This window comes from Cricetulus griseus, chromosome X (assembly GCF_003668045.3).
Source record: "Cricetulus griseus strain 17A/GY chromosome X, alternate assembly CriGri-PICRH-1.0, whole genome shotgun sequence".
NCBI lineage: Eukaryota > Metazoa > Chordata > Mammalia > Rodentia > Cricetidae > Cricetulus > Cricetulus griseus.
The window spans coordinates 107,286,284-107,306,091 of NC_048604.1; the positions used below are offsets into that span (position 1 = coordinate 107,286,284).

The 19,808-nt window shown below is 47.5% G+C and overlaps 1 protein-coding gene across 5 annotated transcripts in view; it reads right to left on the minus strand.

The window, feature by feature from the left end:
- Positions 1-1,716: 1,716 nt before the first annotated feature.
- LOC100762612 (IQ motif and Sec7 domain ArfGEF 2) overlaps positions 1,717-19,808 on the minus strand; it is an 82,963-nt gene continuing 64,871 nt past the window's right edge. For 4 of the 5 annotated variants that reach the window (XM_035449975.1, XM_035449976.1, XM_035449978.1 and 1 more), the window contains 10 exons: positions 18,486-19,381; positions 16,790-16,951; positions 16,210-16,332; positions 14,847-15,013; positions 11,262-11,401; positions 10,206-10,331; positions 7,712-7,811; positions 6,492-6,653; positions 4,517-4,690; positions 3,256-3,398 (listed from right to left, as the gene is read on the minus strand). In XM_035449975.1, the coding sequence (XP_035305866.1) occupies positions 3,385-3,398; positions 4,517-4,690; positions 6,492-6,653; positions 7,712-7,811; positions 10,206-10,331; positions 11,262-11,401; positions 14,847-15,013; positions 16,210-16,332; positions 16,790-16,951; positions 18,486-19,381 (2,064 nt within the window). In that variant the 3' untranslated portion in view covers positions 3,256-3,384. Of the gene's footprint in view, positions 3,399-3,986; positions 4,037-4,516; positions 4,691-6,491; positions 6,654-7,711; positions 7,812-10,205; positions 10,332-11,261; positions 11,402-14,846; positions 15,014-16,209; positions 16,333-16,789; positions 16,952-18,485; positions 19,382-19,808 lie in introns of all 5 variants that reach the window. The other variant, XM_027432142.2, reaches the window with a different exon arrangement.

Consider the following 19,808-nt stretch of genomic DNA (forward strand, 5'->3'; position numbering starts at 1 on the left):
ATATGTGAGTTATATGCAAGTGAGTATGTTGGATCCCCCAGAGTTGTGGAGTTATAAATAGTTGTGAGCCATCATTTGGGTTCTGGGAATCAAACTCCAGTCCTTTGCAAGAACAGGAAGTGTTCTGGGTTTTTGTTTGTTTCTTTGTTTCGGTTTTTGGTTTTTCCAGACAGAATTTCTCTGTATAACAGTCCTGGCTGTCCTGAAATTCAGGACCAGGTTGGCCTCAAACTCCCAGAGATCCGCCTGCCTCTGACTCCCAAGTGCTGGGATTAAGGGTGTGTGCCACTACTCTCTGGGCCAAGAAATGCTCTTAATCTCTGAGCCTTCTCCCCAGCCTGAATATTTTACAGAGACATTTGTGCCTCTCAATCTATCAGATTATTGAAACAATGGGCTCCAAAGAAAGGGAAATTCCCCAGGAATCTCATGCCAGAAGGAGAATTTGTCTCCAGGAAAGAGATTTTACCCAGTTCTAACCATTTTATAGGATGAGACTGAAGCCCATAGAAAGAAGGGCCAATGGTGGCTTGGACCACACCTTGACCTCAACTACTTCCATGTGCCTATCCTTGGCCCTTTTTTTAAAACTTGGACCTACCTTCAGGACCCTGAAGACTGACTTGGGGGTTTTCTAGACCCCTTTATTTGTCTTCCAATATGGTCACATTGAATCAATCTCTTATTCATTCTGCTTTCAACTTTTAATTTGGCTCTTTTAATTTGCTTGTCAACAAGCCAATTAAGAAACTGACTTAGGGCAGAGGTTGTGACCTCCAAGTTCGATAGCATAACAATATGCGGTCATCCCAGGTGGTAAAGTGAAGTGACTAAGACTTGGGAGAGTCATTCCTTGAAAGTCTTGTGCCTCAGTGAAACCCTCAGGGTATGTACTGGATCAACACAAAGGCCCACACTCCTGCCACTGTCATGCAGAGGACATAAGAAATGAGACAGGAAATCCACCCTCATCTACACTCCTACCCAAGCAAAGCATCTTGCCCACCCAGTTGTCTGAATTACCATTAACACATCACCTCCCCAGACGAGTGCCTCTCTCTCCATGGGCTCCACAGTGAAGGGGGCATAAGTAGGAGGCAGAGGCCAGAGGTGAGCACAAGGTCTTTTATGAGGCATCAAATATACATTCTTATATACAAGGAGGGAAAAAGACAATGCCTGGACCCCCGCTCCTCTCCACACAGTCCCTCCCACCAACACCCTCCCACAACCCCAAGCCCCGGGGACCCTTTGACATAGAGGGTCCTTCTGTCTGTCTGTACTGCAGCCCATACTGGACAAGGGAGAAGAAGGCAGGGACTGTGAAAGGAGCTGGATGTATAGGGCAAGAAGAGGAGTTGGGACTTGTAAAAAATATATTTATAATAAATAAACAGGGCTGTGAAAGGACTGGCGAGGCAGTGGAGATTTTGATGAACAAGAGGGGCTTGGGCATTCTGGCTCGCAGCCCCAGCTCTGATGGCTTCGATCTCTGCCTCAGGAAGGACATCTTGGGCTCAGGGTGATCCTCTGGGAGTCTTTCCCCAGGGCTGATGCTGGGTGCCCTGCCCCAGTGTGATATGTGTGGGTGATATCTGTAAAGTGCATTGTCTTCAGATGTAGGTGGGGAAAGTAGAAGGAATGGGGGGCATGCAATATGGGTGAGGGAGGGTAGTACCCTTCTCATCCCAGACCTGAGCCCCCCGCCACCTCCAAAAAAAAAAAAAAAAAAAAAGACTTTGATCAGGATAAGAACATTGCAGAGGGCAAGGCAAGTTCCTGAAGCCAAAGAGGTCTGGGCTGGGGCTTATTAGGAGAGAGGGCACACACAGACTGGCTCAAGAGAGGAAGCAGTGCCCTCAGTGAGGGGCCAGCACAAGCAGGGTTCCACCCACAGAGTGCACGGAAGTCTGTGTCCTCCAGCAGGCAGAAAGACACATGGAGGTGTGTGGCTAGGCCCTGAGGTTTGGCCACAGCTCTACAGAGCTCTCTCCTAGCCCCACACAGCCAGAGGAGCTCCAGGGAAGCCTTCACCCCCACAGCTCCAGAAGCCTGCCTTCTCCACCAGCTTGCAAGGAAGCTCACATTTGCCCAGAGGTCTGAGGCCACCCACTAGACCTCCAGGGACAAGAAAGAGAAGAGGAAGACAGGAAACGGAGGACAAGGACTGCGGAGAGGCCCTTACCACTTCCCAGCACTGTAGTGCCCTAAGTACAGGCTGCAAGTGGCAAGGGCCCTCCGATCCAGAAGGAAACCCCATGACAACTGCCAGGGGTTGAAAGAAGGGTCTGGAGGTGTGGAGGAAGTGGAAAAAAGGACACTGCTGAGTGTATATATATTTAGAAAAAACTGAGGAAGAAGAGAGGGGGCAAAGTCCCTCTCCCGTGGATTTCCCCAGACTATCCTGTTCCCCAGGACACTCATCCCATTCCTCAGACCACAGTGCTGATCCGGCTTGGCTTGGCCTTGGGGTTTGCACTGGGTGGATTAGCCGTGCCAGGGGGCCCAGAGGCGTGCAGTGGGCCATGGGGGGAGGTGGGTGGTAGGGGTGAATGTGGGGTGTGAGGTGAGGGTGGGGGCAGGGGTGGGTAGGAGGGGTGAGGTGGGATGGGTGAGTGTGGTGACAGTGGTGACTGGGGGTGGTGAGGGTGGGAGTAGGATCCCCCTGGTGGCCGGGAGCCAGGGCCCCCAGCTGCACCTGCTGCTGGCATCATCTGTGGGTGGTGACTGAAGATGAAGTGCTTGGGGCCCTGTTTATGGGCAGGAGGGTGCTGTGGAGCAGGACTGTACAGGGGTAATGGGGATGTGGGCTGGTGCAAGGGATGGCGGCCATGTGGAGCAAACTGAGGGTGTCCTCCAGTCCCTCGTCTTGGGGCTCTCCCTGGCCGGCCCAAGGTATAATGCTGGGGTCCTGGAACTGGGCCATGGGCATGGAAGTGTCGATGTGGCCCCACAGGTGGGGCTGAGGCAGGTGGTGGTGGAATGGAGCCCAGCTGGGGCAAGGGTGGAGGCTGCTGAGGGGGTGGAGGCAGAGGGGGTTGCTGGGGTGGGAGGTAGGGTGGTGGGGCAGGGCCCGGTCCTTGGCAATACTGGGCATGCAGGGCCTGGAGCTTGGACTGCCCATCAGGTAGCACCCCCATGCCACCATGGCTGTGACCATGGTGGTGGTGGTGATGGTGGTGGTGGGTGGAGGAAGCAGATGAAGACGAGGCAGAGGCCTGGCCTGTTGGCGGTGGTGGCATCTGGAAGGGCCCTTTGCCTCTCTTGCTTCCAAATAGGGAGCCCAGGAAAGATGAGGAGTTCGAGACTGGCCTCTGGCTCTTGTACTCCTCTGGCGGCGGGGGTGGGGGCGGAGGTGGCATCCTCTGGTGAGGGCGTGGACTGCTAATAACAGACCCCTGAAAGGGGGGAGGGGGGGAAGTCAGGCCAGTCTAAATATCCTAAACCCCCAACCCTAAACTCCACCCCTGTCCCTGAAGCTGGAACAACAGGGATTCCCAAAGTAACAGCAAAAACCAAACAGCAGTCCTGTATTTGTGGCCAGCTCTGCTCCCCAGCTCTGTTGCCACATCCACTACCTCAGTTGAACCTCAGAGGGCAGAGGAAGAATCAGTAGGACCTCCTTCTCATGACCATTTCTCAGGCCAAGAAAATGTTAGGCCTAGAAAGGCAGAGTAACTCGCTCAGGGTCAAAGAGCAGGATTTGGAGGTTAACGTTTCTTGAGGCCCAAGTCCAAGGGCATCCCTATTTGGAGTTGGCCCTGGGGTTAAGAAGGGGCATGGGAGAGTGGAAGACAGACTGAGAGACAGGCAGAGTGAGGACAGACAGAGTTGAGGACAGATGGAGAAAGTGGTTGGCTGGGAGAGTCAGCCATATGGTTCCCAGCACGGAAGAGGGGTAGGCAACAGGTCCCCTCCTCCTCTGGGGCTCCATGGCCAGGGCGGGGCTCATGCAGAAAATGAGTGGGGCAGGAGCGGACACTTACTTCGATGGTGCTGTCCAGCGATCCCACGCTGTTACGCCGCCCCCGCTTCCCTGCACCCACAAGCAAGGAGCCCAGCGTCAGAGCAGCAACCCTCCCTCCCCACCCTGCTGGGCTCCAGAGCTGGGCACCAGGCCTAGGTCCCTCCCAGGGACAAACACCCCTTTACCCCTCTCCCCCATTGAAGAGGGGGAGGTAGGGAGGAGGAGAGGTTGAGAAGGAGGAAAGAGAGGAGGAAAATATGGAGGAGAGGCAGTAAAGGAGAGACAGAAGAGGGAAAAGAGGAGAGGGGCTGAGTCTGTGGCCCCACTTTATACTCCCTGGCAGAAACCCTGGGCCCCACCTGTTCTGACCTGGCTACCAGGCCCCCTGTGACATAGTGCCCAGGGCTCTGAAGGAAGGGTGTGTGTGTGTGTGTGTGTGTGTGTGTGTGTGTGTGTGTGATGGAGGAAGGCTAACAGCCAGTGACAGGAGGCAAAAAGGACACCTGGTCCCGCATCTCCCCAGTCAGGGCAGGGGCCCAGAGCACTTACCTGCATCAGAGAGGTCTCGCAGGGAACTACTGAGTGCACCCCGCTTGAGCCCATCGCCTGCCCCATAAGTGTCCTCCAGACTACTGCGGGCCAGAGTCCCATTCACTGAGTCCTTGGCTCCTCCAGGCTGTGAGGCATTAGGCCGCATCATACCTTTCTGCTTCTCCAGCTCCGCTGGGTAGCAGTGGAGAAAATGGGGAAAGATCAGGAATAACACTAAGAACCCACCTGATAGACTAACAGCCTTCCTCACTTTTCCTCCCTCCTTCTGCTCCCCAAGCTTCCTGCCCCACTCCCACCCCTCTATTAGTACCCCCCCAAACTGCAATTCTATCTTCAAAGCTCCTTAGGTGCCTAGCTCACCCTATGCCACCTAACCCTTCTTTTTCTTTCCTCCCTGAAAGTATAGGTGCCTACACTTCCTGCTCCCTTTTCTTTACCCTATTGTAGACAGGCCTCCCTAATCACTCCTGCCACTTATTTATTTATTTTGAGATAGGGTTTCTCTGTGTAGCTTTGCAGACTGCCCTGGAACTCACTTTATAGACAAGGCTGGCCTCAAACTCACAAAGATCCACCTGCCTCTGCCTCTCGAGTGCTGGGATTAAAGGCGTGCGCCACCAATGCCAGGCTCACCCCTGCCCTTTAAACAAGAGCTTTACAACAGATGGCTCACAGTAAGGATGGGAAGGCCCTTCTAGCCTATGGAGAAAGACAGTCCTTTCAAAGTTCACTCAGTTTTCAGATGCCTTGCTTCATAGCAGAGGAGCTCTTGGAACAGCAAGGGCAGGAAACTGATGGGAATCAAACCCTCTATTATGTGCCAGACAGGATGCTGGGGACAGCACACACTTGATCCCTCTCATTCCACATTATGAGCATCATCTACATTGCAGAAAAAGAACCTGAGAACTTGACAAGTCAGAGTCTGCTCACGGTAGGACAGTTGAAATCGGTAAAGCAAACATTCTACAAGCAGGTCTATCCTGCTCTCCTGGCCCCCATACCTCCAATGAGGTCAGGAAAACTGGTCTAGTGGGCCTCTCCTTATCTTTATATGGCTGATCTCCTGCCTTCTATTCCCCCAGGGGTTCCAGGACTCTACTAAACTGATAATGCGCCTTCCTGAAGACCTATTAAGGAACTGACTACTGCTTCTGTTTCTCTCTGCCTTCTTCCTCCTCGATGCCATGTTACTTAACTGTGACTGCTTAGCTTAGAAAAGAGAAAACCTGGAGGGCATCAGGAAGAATGAGATAAAAATCACTATTTTCCATCGTCTATGATCGAAAACACTTGGCGTAGGCCCTGGTTATTGAGCTGGACCTCAGCTCAGGAGCTGATACTGAGGAGAGGAGATAGTGAATGGTATTATTGGACACCATGGATGCACTGGTCTCTTCTCTCTTCCTTTCCTTCATCTTCAACTTCTCCTCTCCTCTTCCTTTTTCTCTTCCTCCCCTCTCTTTGTGAGAGACTCACTACATAGCCACGGCTGGTCTGGGAACTTCAAATCTTCCTGCCCCAGCCTCCCCAGTACTGAGATTACAGGTGTGCAACCACTGTGTCTGGCTCCTTGTCAAACTCCATGAAGATTTCTTTATCCCGGTTTCATCTGAACAAAGGGTTCAGAGGGCCATGGAACTCACCCAAGTTTGCCCAGATAACAAATAGCAAACATGAAGTATGAAGCTACAGTCCTATCTCCTATGCCCTGAGTCTTCTCCTTGATACCATGCAACAGAAGGAAGAGTTGGCTCATGATTAGAGGGTGGCTGTGGAGGCCACAGCATAGACTCACAATGACTGGAATCATCTGGGGTTAGGAAGCAATGGGCTCCTAGAAGCTGAAGGGTTCCTAGAATGAGGGGTAGGAAGGTTGGGCAAGCTGGCCCTTAACTCAGAATATAGGATTTTTGGTGTCTGTGGAACATTGTATCATGACAGGAGTAGCTACATGACTGTAGCTACTCACATTCCACACGGTACTTCTCCATCTCCTGCACTTCAGCAATAGACTCCCGCAGGTCAGAGGTAAAGCGCAGCCTGTCTTGGAGGCTAGGAGCATTGAAGATGATGAGGACTTTTCGTTCCCCTCCAGGTACCGCAGACAATAGCTTGATCCCAAACTGATAATCTGCAGCAATGAGAGCAGACAGAAAAGCTGGGTATTTCTTTCTTTTAATTACTTTTATTTATTTTCTTATTTTACATACCAACCACAGTTCCCCTCTCCCCTCCTACTTCCCCCCTCTACCCCCAACCCACCCCCAATCTACTCCTCAGAAAAGGTAAGGCCTCCCATGGGGGGTCAATAAAGCGTGGCACATTAAGTTGAGGCAGGATCAAGCCCCTCCCATGTGCATCAAGGCTGAGTATGGCATTCCACCATTGGGAATGAGCTCCAAAAAGCCAGCTCATGCATCAGGGATAGATCCTGGTCCCACTGCCAGGAACCCCACAAACAGACCAAGATATACAACTGTCACCCACATGCAAAGTGTCCAGAAGCTGGGTATTTCTGTCAGGTTTGAAGCAAAGTGGCTAAGACAAGAAACTGAGAAATGATACAACCCACTCCCCATTGCTGCCAAGCATCTCTGAGACAGAGTCATCCTATTTGGCTAGTCTCAAATTCCTGGGATCAAGTAACTTTTCTGTCTCTGCCTCTCAAATACTGTCCTACACATCACCCTGTCCACTTTGGAAATCATTCCAGTAACATCCAACTCTGAAATGCCTCTTTTGTGATCAAGCATCTTCAGTGGTTTCCCTTTGCCTCAGACTCCTGGTAGCCCTGGCAACCTTATCCCAGACTGCAGGGTGTAAAAGCAAACAGAATTCTGAACTGCTTTCTAGAAACCTTTCCCTTTGTACCTCTGCCTCACACAATGACTCTGCTCTCTTGAATGATATCCAATCATGCTCTTCTCAGTTCAGTACTTCAAAGCACAGTGTGACTGCCACATCTGCTCACTAAGGAACACATCAAACATTGCTGTTCCATGTTCTCCAGAAACCACACCCAAATCATACTCCATTCTAGTCTTCCTTTCATCCTTGGACAAGAAGATACTTTGGAGACTTTAACCCAATTGTAGAGGACTTGAAAGGCTAGAAGCTAGTGTAGATGAAGGATGCGCATGGGCTCTGATACACCCTGGGACACATGCTAGGGTTCAAGAGGGGACTCACATGAATTCTGGAAGAGCTGCATGTGCATTTCCACCAGGGGAAAGGACTGTCGGAAGCTGTATGTCACCAAGATCTTCTTCTTCTGGAAAATTTTGGTGACCTTTGGCAAAGAAGGGTGGGAAAAAGATAAGAGGCAGGGTTTAGGGTGGGGAATTTCCAAGTGGTACCCATTTCTAGTAACCACCTTCCCCACCTATTTCCAGTAACAGATATATACACATGAACACGTATACCCACAAGGGAGAACTGAAACTTGAGGAACGGAGAGGTGGAGAAAATGCAAGCTTGTGACATCATGAGCATACACAGGCATGTGACTTTTAAAGGAACTAAACGAATGCCTGGCCCTCCAGGAAGCCTGTCCTAATACCTCACATAGACTTCTGTTCCTATCTTCTGAGCTTCCAGGGTGCCGGTTCTATACCTTTTCCCTTGTTAGACTCTATAGTAGTTGTGAATACATGATGGCCCCCTGCTGTCCCACAGGTTCTCTCACCTCCACCATTCAGAGCTACAGCAACTTCTGCCTAGCCTTCAAACAGGATTAACAACCTGTCACCAACCCAAAGTCTTTATCAAGTATTTAGGCATTCTGGATTCTACACTAACATAAGCTCGGACAATCTGCAAGTAGCTATTTTATTTCATTTATTTTGTATGATGGGGATGAAACCCTGGGGCCAGACAAGTACTCTATTGCTAAACTACAGCTCATCCTCTACAAATGACTCTTTTTGTTTGTTTGTTTTTTGAGACCCCCCCCTCCCCCGTCCCACCTACAAATGACTCTTAAAATAAATGTTTGATTTTACATTGGCTACAGTGCACAATGGTGTCAAACACTTCTTGGTTTGGTGGTTGAGATAAGGTCTCCATCTTGAAGCCCAGTCTGACCTTAGCTTCATGTTCCTTTTGCCTCCCCCTCCCAAATGCTTACATTACAGGGCTGTATCACCATGTTGCAAAACATATTTTAGGTCCTTTGGGTTGTGAGTCCCTGAGAACAAGGACTAAGTCTCGTTTATCTCCATGTACTCACTCAGTAGCTAACATAGAGCTTCACACAGAGGGGTGTCAGTAAATGAAGGGTATCTACTAGGGCACCTGTGTGGGCCAGGCACATCTGATTTAAGGTGTGACTATCTCTTCCCCCTTTTGTAGTGCTGGGAATGGAACCCAGATTCTTGCATATGCTAAGGAACTACTACAGAACCAGAACCGTATTGTTGGGCACTGACTTTTTAGTTCTTTTTCTTGACAGCTCTAGGAGATAAGGGCTAGCTAACACTATTTCATGAAGCAAGCAACTGAAGTTTGGAGAGGATGTTGAGGCATTTTGTTTCAAGTGGTGATTTTCAACTGGAGAGGATTTTGACCCCAGCTGCCACAGGATACAGCACAATGGCCAGAAAAGATATTGCTTTCTTTTGTTCCCTCCACCTTTTCTTCCCTGAAGATGCTCTCTCCCTCTCCCACCCCTCCTTCTCTCTCTCTCTCTTTTTGCTTTTCTCTGGAGAACACATTTTTTTTGGGTTGAAGGCTTGCTGTTGGCTTCTAGTAGGTATCCCAGCGTGGTGCTAAAAGACTACAGTGCACAAGACAGGCCCCTGCAAGAAAGAACTGTCTGTATCAAAATATGAACAGTGCCAAGACTGAGAAACCCTAATGTGAAGGCGAGAAGACCAAGGAAGGAACAGGATTGCTGTTCTCAAATCCCTCAAATCAGAACAGAGGGGAATTAGTTGTTGTTTGTGATCCCAAGAAACAGTGGAGAATGTAGAGTAGGAGGAGAACCTTATCAGGGGCAGATTCTAGCCTGGTGTGGCAGTTCGTGCCTTTAATCCTAGCATTCCAGAGGCAGGGGCAGAGGCAGAGGCTGATGGATTTTTATGAGTTTGAGACTAGCCTGGTCTACATAGTGCATTCCAGGACAGCCAGAGATACACAATGAGACCCTGTATTAGAAAAATAAAACAAAAATAAAAACAAACCCACCTCCCCCTCCGAACCCCCCACAACGATTCTAGCAGTCAGGGCTAAGCTATATTGAAGAATGGCTCTTGCCCAGGAAATCCTGAAAATCCCTTCTAACCCACAGAATTCAACGAATCCCATCACTAAAAGGTCTGTATCTCTGTACCAGTGATGTGCTTTGTTTAATCACTTCCAACATCAAGACAAGTATAAGGTTCACGGGCCTCTGTGCTACTGTTCACAACCCTCTGTGCTATTGTGGTGGGCAGGGACATTTCCTACCACTTCCCAGATTATATGTCCATCATTTCCCCCTGATCCTCACATTGTCTGCCCTTGTGCGGCTGTCCCTACATCGAAATGAAGCAAAAGGAGGGGCAGAGAAGGGCTATGCCTCACTGGAGACCATGTAAATGGCATGCTGGAGCACTGTATCAATCACACTCCACATACCATGGTTTGCATTAGAGCAAGCAGTTGTGTTATCTCCCTCCCATTTCCTTCTTCCCAATGATCATACCACAAGGAGGTCATTGAAGAGGAAAACCTCCCGCTGATGCAGTCCCAGCCTTTGGGGGCGGTTTGGATCTGGCACCTCATAGAGCTGGCAGCAGCAAACCAGTCGACGGTGAGGAAGAGACAGGACCTGGAGAGAAATGGAAAATAGGAACCGGGAGTTGGTGGCACACGCCTTTAATCCCAGCACTCAGGAGGCAGAGGCAGGTGGACCTCTGTGAGTTCGAGGCCAGCCTGGTCTCCAGAGTGAGTGCCAGGATAGGCTCCAAAGCTACACAGAGAAACCTTGTCTCGAAAAACCAAAAAAATAAAAAAAAAGAAATGGAAAATAGGTGTCAGCAAGGCCATCCCATCAGTGTCAGGCCTCTGGTACCTTAACAAGGCAAAATGTACACCTGATACCTATCTGTCACCCTGACACAAAGAATATAAACAAGTAAGTCCTTTAAGCTTTTCTGCCACTTTGTCTTTGTCTTGCTAGCACCCTCTGTCTGAAATGCCTTTCCTGCCTGGCTTTGCATGGCCATATTTTGCCTCTCTTTCAAATCACAATTCCAGAGTTATTTTCCAAGAAGTCTTTCTGACTTCCCTTGGCTAATTTAAAATGGCCTCTCCCTGATTTCTGTTCCTCTAAATTAGTCCACGAGGCAGAAGTATTATTTGTGTCTTTGCCTTGGAACATCACTAATCTTTGAGTGTCCCTAAAGACAGAAATTGTACCTGATTCACATCTATGTGTCTGGATTCCAGTAAAATGCTGGGATCAGGGGTAAGGCATCCATAAATGTCTGTTGGCCAAAATGTATCTGTTTCTTAGCAAATATTAGCTTTAATCTCCTTACTTGAGATGGACAGACAAAACCACAGATGAGAAGAAAATATTTATACAGCACCTACTATATAAACTTTGCAATATACTGTATGTATTTACATGGGGAATCTCCCATGATCCTTAAGGAATATACTATCTTCTACTTCATTTTACAGATAAGAGGAATCTGGGGTTGGGGTTCAGGAGAGTGACTTACCACACAACAGTGTCCCCTCCCCAGGCACTCACCGGTTTCTTGCCAACAATCATGCGCTCCACAGCCTGCACCTGGGACACATGGTCATCATTGGTCCGCAGTTCACGGCCTTGAATGCGCTGGTAGATGCCTACCAAGAGGTCTCGGGGAATGTCTTCACCATTGTCAACCCCTACGTGGAAAGTGTAACATAGGAATATGTCATGTCAGTATGAAGAGTAGGCAGTAGGGGAGGGTCTCCATAACATCCCATACCCAGCATGAACCTTACCAAAAACAACAACAAAAACAGTGGGTATTCTTGGCCTTTTAGTTATGAGTGGGACAGGGAAGGTGCCTTTCAACAAAACAGCCAAATGCTTTTTTAGCCAGGGTAGGGATTTTGTCTAAACAACTTACCACACACTGTAATTAAGACAATCAGGTACTGCTTTTTACCTTCCATGGTTTTCTTTGTTTTTTTTTTTAAGATCTATTTATTTATCTTTATAAATGTATTTTGTCTGCATATATGTTTCTGTACCATGTTGGCCTGCTGTCTTTAGAGGTCAGAGGAGGGTATTGGATCCCCTGGAACAGTAGTTACAGACAGTTGCAAGCCACCATGTGGGTGTTGGGAATTGAACCGGGATCCTCTGGAAGAGCAGCCAGTGCTTTTAACTGCTGAGCCACCACTCCTATCCCCGACCACTTTCTCTGTCTTTGTTTCTTTCTTCCTTTGTTTCTTTCTTTCTTTTTATTCCATTTTCGTCTACTTCCTAAATGCTATGATTAAAGAAGTGTGCCACCACACCTGGCTATTTTTTGCTCTCTCAACTGGGAATATTACTTTACTATCCAGAGTTAGCAAAAATCTGAGGGATTTGGCATGTACACTGATGTAACAGTTTCAGAAACTAATCTGGCAGAACCCTAAATACCCAAACCCATCAATTCCCTTCCAAAGAATCTATCCTAAGGAATTATTCAGAAATACATGTGAGCTTGATGTCAAAGAATGTTTCACTTGGTGCTATTTGTGGAGAAATTCTGAAACAGCTTAATTTCTAACAACAGACAAATAACTAAGTAAAGGAAACTTTTCTATAAACTTGATGTTTACCAAAATATTTCAATACTGTGAGAAAATCCTTGTATCAAGTTAAGTGAAAAGAGTAAGATAATAAACTACATGAGGGCCAGAAAGATGACTAAGCAGGTAAGGGTGCCTGCTGCTAAGTCTGATGGTTTCAGTTCCATCCCCAGAACCTACATGGTGGAAGAAGAGAAGCAACTCCTGCAAGTCATCCATCCTCTGACCGCCACATGAACAGCATGGCATGTGTGCACTCACACATAACACACACATGCACTGCACGCACATGCATGTGCGCGCGCGCGCGCACACACACACACACACACACACACACACACACACACACACACACACACACACACACCAATAGATAAACAAATAAATGTATAAATGTAAGGAAAATAATTTTTGGCAGTGCTGAACATTAAACCCAGGGGTCTCATGAATATTAAGTACAGGCTGTTGCTGAAATATAGCCTCATGCCACACATTCCTAAAATAAGCATGTATTACTTTCATTTGCTTGTTTGCTTATTTATTCAATAACTGGAGGAAATATATAGTCTCTCTCTCTCTCTCTCTCTCTCTCTCTCTCTCTCTCTCTCTCTCTCTCTCTCTCTCTCTCTCTTCCCTCCATACCCATAGGAGATTGGTTCCAAGATCTTCCATCAATACCCAAAGGCTCATATCTCATATATAAAATAGGACAGTCAAAAACAGTTGCCAAATGCTGAGGTGTTGGTCTTGTAAAATGGGGTGGTATTTCATATAACCTACATAATTCTCTTGTTACTTTAAATAATCTGTATATACTTATATCTACTGCAATGCTAATGCTATGTAAACATTGGTTTTCCTATATTATTTGGGATAATGACAAGAAAAAAGTTTGCAATATTCAGTACAGACACAAGGTTTTTTCCAGATGTCTACAGATGGCTGAATTCACTGATGAAGAACCCACAGGTATGGAGGACTGACTGTATATATCGTATATGGATGAATGAATAATGGCAAGATTAAGGGAAACAGCTCTGGGTTCCCTCCAATCTGACTTCCTCTTCTTAAGTCCACCATCTTTCTTCACTCTTGACTATGCTGAGTGAAACCTTCTTACTCTTCTCTTTAAAGCCTCTGCTAAGAAAAAGTGACTTCTCCTTTGGAAATACCATATTTCTTCCATGCACAAGTGCTAAAAGTACATTCTTCTCCCTACTGCCTTCTTTTTTTAACTTGGCTGCCAGACAGCTTAAAGCCTTCAACTACGTAAATTATGACAGTCGGCAACTTTGCTTTGTTTTCCTTATCTCTATTTCCCTTCTTTCATTTCTTTTGAAATAATCACAGTATCTGTGCCAATTTAGTAGGCTGCTCTTCGGTTGAGATCTAGGGCTTGACATTGCTACAATAAACCAAAAGAAAAGATCAAAGTAACATCATTTATCTGCAATTGCAGGACCTCCGATAGCGGACCCATCTGACCTTCCCAAGTGTTCATCCACCTCATCTCAGTTGTTCTCTAAACATTTTCACAGTCTTGTCTGTCTGGGCCTCTGTTGTTCTTTCTGCTGGGTAAGCCCTCCTCTATTTTTAGTCTGTCATCTTCAAGGCTCACCTTAAAATACAAGTCCTCTGGGAAGCAGTAGGAGGTAAGCTCTCCTTCCTTTGAGCTTAGGTTGTCTTTTGGCCTCTTTGACAATCGATGTTCACTTTCTGTCTTAGCGTGGTTATCTAGGCACTACATGTCAATCTTTCCCTCAAGCTGGAAGATCTCTAAGAACAGAGACTACAGCGACTCCCCTCCATTGGCCTCGGTACTCATTTTACTTGGTACACATTTAGCATTCGGTAGGTGTCAACTGGCTGACTGGTTGGTTGAATGAATAAATGAATGGAGGGAAAGGTATTCAGAGTAATCAAATGAGTCTTTCTGGTTGTAAACAGAAAAGACAAGAAAAGCCATAATAAGAAATGGATGAAAGGATAACTGAGTGAAATAGTTTAAAAGCGAGGATAATTTTGCTTTGTTTTTTGAGACAAACTCTCAACTTGAGCCAATACTTAGTAAATAGCTGGTCTGAGAGTGAGTACATGGATAAACAAGTGGTTTTTCTTTGCAGTTCTGGAAATCAAACTCAGAGCCTTGCACATGGTAGTTAAGCACTCTGCTACTGAGCTACCCACACAGCCTGGCAAATAACTAATTTTTTTTTCGAGGTACGGTTTCTCCGTGGCTTTGGAGACTATCCTGGAACTAGCTCTTGTAGACCAGGCTGGTCTCGAACTCACAGAGCTTCTCCTGCCTCTGCCTCCCGAGTGCTGGGATTAAAGGCATGCTCCACCAACGCCCGGCTGTGGCAAATAACTATTTGAGTGAATTAACAAGTGAACGACCTGGGGACATCCAGCCATGAGATAAAGTGACAGCATTGAAGGCTAATTTATAAGGACATCTGGGATCTCTCTCACCCTACTCCCATCCCCACCCCCGTTTCTTTTCTCTGATGACGGGCAAGAAAAATAGATGGGAATTTTTTGTCACCTCTCAGGTTCTTAATGAAGTCATCCAGTTTCATCTTGCGTTCAGCCTTGACACTGGGGCTGTACATGTCCGTATTGAGGAGGATGATGGCAAAAGCAAGGATGAATATGGTGTCTGGGTTCCGGAACTGGCGTACAAGGGCAGGGTTACAGACACAGTACCGCTGGCTGTGAGACAACAAGGGTCAAGTCTAGACTTAGGTGCCAGCAATCTCCACCTACCCACCATTTGCCCAGGTTGCCATCATAAACCCTTTCCTTCAAGAAACACTCCCTTAGTATTCGGAGTCTTTCCTCCTCAATTTCCCTGATACTACCATGAAAAAGTCATAAATACCTTCTAGGAGCTTTCCCAGGAGACTCATGTACACTGTCAGGCAGTTGATCACACCACTGAAAGACTGCTATTTCCCTATTTCTTTGGTTTGTAGTGGTGGGGATTGAACCTTGGGCCTTGAGCATGCTAAGCATATGCTCTACCACTGAACCACACCTCCAACTCCCAAGCAGTCCTATTTCACACAGGATGTAACTAAGGCTCAGAGTGGTGAGGCAACTTGCCCAGGCAATAGAGCTGGTGAATGTTAAAGCTGGGGTGAAAACAGATCATATGGCTGCAAAGTAAGTCTTTCTCCCATAATGGGAAATGAGTTCTCAGCAATTCCTCCATCTCTCCTGTAAATGCTCCCAAGGGGTGGAGCAAGACTTAGACCCAGCTCTGTTTGATCTTCAAAGCATTTACAGCTGAGCATAGATATCATGGCATTAGATACACTCGAGTTCAAATCCTGGTTCTGCTAAATTACTCTAATGTCCCTGGACTTCAGATTTGTCATCTACAAAATGGAAATAGCAATAGAAGCATCCACCTCATAGAATGATAGTCTTTTTTTCCAGCACTGTGCATAGAAACCAAAGACTCATAGTCATGCAACAGGCAAATGATCTATCACTGATTTACACACACAGATCCACGAATGTCACCATTTACTACTGATGTTGTAGCTTACTAATATGCCTGTATCTCAGTTGCTAGAGCTAGACACTTTATATTCACTACCTCTGAACCTCATAAATGCCTCTCAAGGTGAGATTTATCATTTCTGGATTTTTGCTTGGTTGGTTAGTTTTTGTTTTCTTTTGTTTCTTTGAGACAGGGTCTCTCAATGGAGCCCTGGCTGTCCTGGAACTCACTCTGTAGACCAGGCTGGCCTCAAACCCAGAGATCCTCCTGCCTCTTCCCTCACCACACCGGACCTTCATTTCTGTTTCATGGTGAAAATTAAAATGCTCAGAGAAGCGCCCTGTGGAAATAGGGCCCCAAAGGAGAATGGGGCGGCTTCAGGAGTGGGAAGCAGGCACACCTGAAGGCTTCAATGAGTCGCTCCACTTTCTGGGCCTCACCCTGAACTCGAATATGAGATTGGAACTTCCTGAGTGCATCATCCAAATCCATAGAGGAGAAGTCCATCTCATCCACCACACAGCTGAAAAGTCAAGAAGCAGGGTGGGTAGTGGCCTCTTCGTTTCTCTACTCAAACCACTGACCCACCCACTCGCACAAGCAACCCAACACTCCCAATGACATGCTCCCAAACTTTGAACCTGTAACACCTGAGAACAGAACATTTGAGGCTGAAATAAGAAAACTCAAGGCACTAGGAGTGCTTTTCATTAATCTATTCATTTCAGTGATGGGAAACTGAGGCCCAAAGCAAACTACTAGATGAGCATGCCCTGCGGAGAACCACTCTTAGAAGGCTTTAGGAATAGAGTCAAGAGACATAAGACCCTTTAGGAGCAGAGGACTATGGGAACAGGGAAATCTATTCATCTTGTTTTAAAAAGTTTATCTGAGGAAAAAACATGAACTGCCCCCTTCCTCCCTCCTGCCTTCCTTTTCCAGGAATCCCTAGCCCGCCTGCCCCATGTTGGGGTCCTCACTCCAACACATCTCTGTTGAACTGCTTCTGCCGGTTCCCCAGAAATTCCCCTATCATCTGCCGGCTCAGGCCTTTCCGCTCCAGGATGAAGTGAGCCACCCCCACAGGAGTGTCTGACAGGAAACCTCGCTCGATCAAATACTGGATACCCTTCTCTGGCTTCCTGCAGAAAAAGAAGAGGTAGGTGACATAGTTGTTCCTCTAGAACTGCACCTGGTTCGTTTCTAGAACTGATTTGGGGCCCCACTAACCAAGGCTTCAGAGAGCCGAGGATCTCTAATGTGGTCCAATTCCTTCAGGGTACAGATAAAAACACCACAGCACAATAAGAAACTACTTGCCCGTTGCACAGAGTTTCAAAATTCCAAGGCATCCTCACTAATTTCCTCTTTTACTGGAGGCATACCACGGTCGGGAGAAAATAAATATTGAAATGGGAGCCTACTCTCTGCCAGGATAGTCCCAGCAACCATCAGAGAGCCTTGAGGAAAGGCCTGAGCTCTAGACCAAGACTCCTTTTTAGGACTCTTAGGACAGGAAGAAGTGGTCACTTTGTTCCATGTCCTACATCCTACCCAGCCTCTGTGGTTGTTTCTTCAGATAAGGTGTTGCCAATCTTTTCAGAGAGTGAGGTCAACAAAATCTGGCTTGGAATTATCCCATATGCAGAACTTTGAATGACTTAGGACCCCCATGAAACTAGAGTTTGGAAGTTTGGACTTGAATGTCCTAGGAGTCTCTAACCAATCACTTTCAAACTGTATGGCTTTGGCTAGCCTCTTTTACGTCTGTGGGTCTTAGTTCCTTATCTCTAAAATAAGAACATTACCACCAGCCTTGCTGAGTTACTGTGGAAATTAAATATAGGTGGCAGTGTTTGACAAACTATAAAGATGTGAGGCATTACATCAAATGCCTTCCATTATATCTAATGTTTTCTAATTACATCTTATGTTTTCTAATTATTTTCTAATCAAATGCCACACTCTCACCCCCATTCCTAAGCACCTGGCACAGGACCAGGCACCTAGAAAGAGCTTAGTCACCGTTAGTCACACCAGACTGCCGCCAAATACACAACCCTATTTACAGAAAGATGAAAAAAATTGAAGCCCAAAGAAGGAACACAAGTTACCTAAGTCTACACAATGAGTGAACAAAGGCAGATTCGGGGTCCTTGTTTTCAGTCTTTTATATTCTAGATTGCCTCTCCTCTGAAAGAGGGGGTATAGGGACGACAACACCTGGAAGCCATTTTGCAGGAACATCTTGCCATCTTGCTCAAGAGCATACACACAGATATTGAAAGCCCTAGGACCCGAACTCAGGCACACTGGGAGCCTCTCTATTCTGCAACTCTGTGTTTGCACCTTTATTTCTTAGTTTGATTAATTTTTTTGAGACAGTGTCTTACTCTGTAGCCTAGGCTGGCCTGGTGCTCACAACAGAGCCCAGGCTGTCTTCTAACTTGTGACAATCCCTTTGACTAAAGTTTACTGAGTGCTAAGATTTCCAAGTGTGAACCACTGCATCCATCTTTGGCCACCTAGTCCTCATCCTTGACCATCTGGGAAGAAATACCATTTCACCAAATGACAGGATGGCAGAACCAAGGTCACTGCTTGGATCCAGGTCCTAAAACGAGGTATCCATGCAGGGTGGGAAGAGGTAAGGAGGCTAGAACTGACAGCACATACTTATTAAAGAGGTTGAGGCCAATTCTGTAATGCCGCCTCTGGACCACATCATTGTTGAAGGCTGGTGAGTCCCAGCTGTGCCTTGTTTCCCTCTGGTAAGTCTGCTTGCACAGGCCAGTGGCTGGAGGTTCCCTCAGGCTATCCCGAGAAGAGGAGCCAGAGCTGCAGTTGATGGTCTCATTGGAGTTGCTGGAGCTCTCAAGGCTCTCATTGTCTCCACCATCAGAGTTCTCACCTGCTGCCTCACATTTTCCCAACCTCCGACCTCCAGCCACACCACTAGGCCCAGTGCCACTATTGGGGGCTGGTGGCAGGGGCCCTGGTGGGGCTGGAGCTGGACCCTCAGGGGCAGGGTAGTGGCGGTGTGGGATTGGGGCCCTGCCTGGTGGCCCCTTGTGCTTCAGGGTCCCATGGGGGCTGCAGCCATCAGCCTCATACACCAGCTGGCGGTGGACAGAGCCGCGATCTGAGCGGTCACTCAGGTCTACAGAACTGTCACTGGGAGGCTCAATGGTAAGGAGGGGAAGGTGCGCAGCCCGGAGCCGGAAATCCCGGCATTCCAAGCACCCAGGACCCCTTCGAGTGCCCTCCTCACGGCTACCATCTTCCCGGGTCCCTGGTGGCATCGGTGGAGGAACTGGTGGGAGGGGAGCTGGTGCCCAGAATTCAGGGCGGGCCTGGGGTGGGGGCTCTGCGCTGGGCATTCGCTCAGGTGATGGAGGAGGAACTGGGTCATCCAAGTAGAGGGGAAGGTCACTGAAGGATGTGGCTGAGCTGTCCTCTTGATGTTCCTTTGATTCCCGCTTCTCCAGCTGGGCTGACCCTGGTTCTTCAGACATAGGCCCTGATGGGTGGCAGTTCAGGGCTTCATCGATGGATTCAGCCAGAGACTTAACCTGTACACAGTGAAGTTGAAGAAGGAAAGGGAGGAATGATGACGGGAGGAATGGTACAAGGATCAGAAGGAGAGAAGAAGGGAAGGGAAGGAGGGAAAGCTTCCTGGTAGGTCAGCCAAGAAAGCAGGTGTCTGTGTCATCATCATCCCCCCTGTTCATATGTTCTTTATTTTAAACTCTCAAATTATTTATCTATTTATTTATGTTTGTGGGTATGGGCATTTTGCCTGAATTTATGTCTGTATACCACACGTGCCTGGTGTCAGAAAAGGGTACCAAATCCTCTGAAACTGGAGTTTTAGAGCCACCATGTGGGCTCTGGGATTCAAACCTGCCAGCTCTCCAGCCCCTTATTATTTTTATATATGTATGTATATTTTTATCGGAAATAAATTTATTTTCATACAGCATATTCTGATCACAGTTT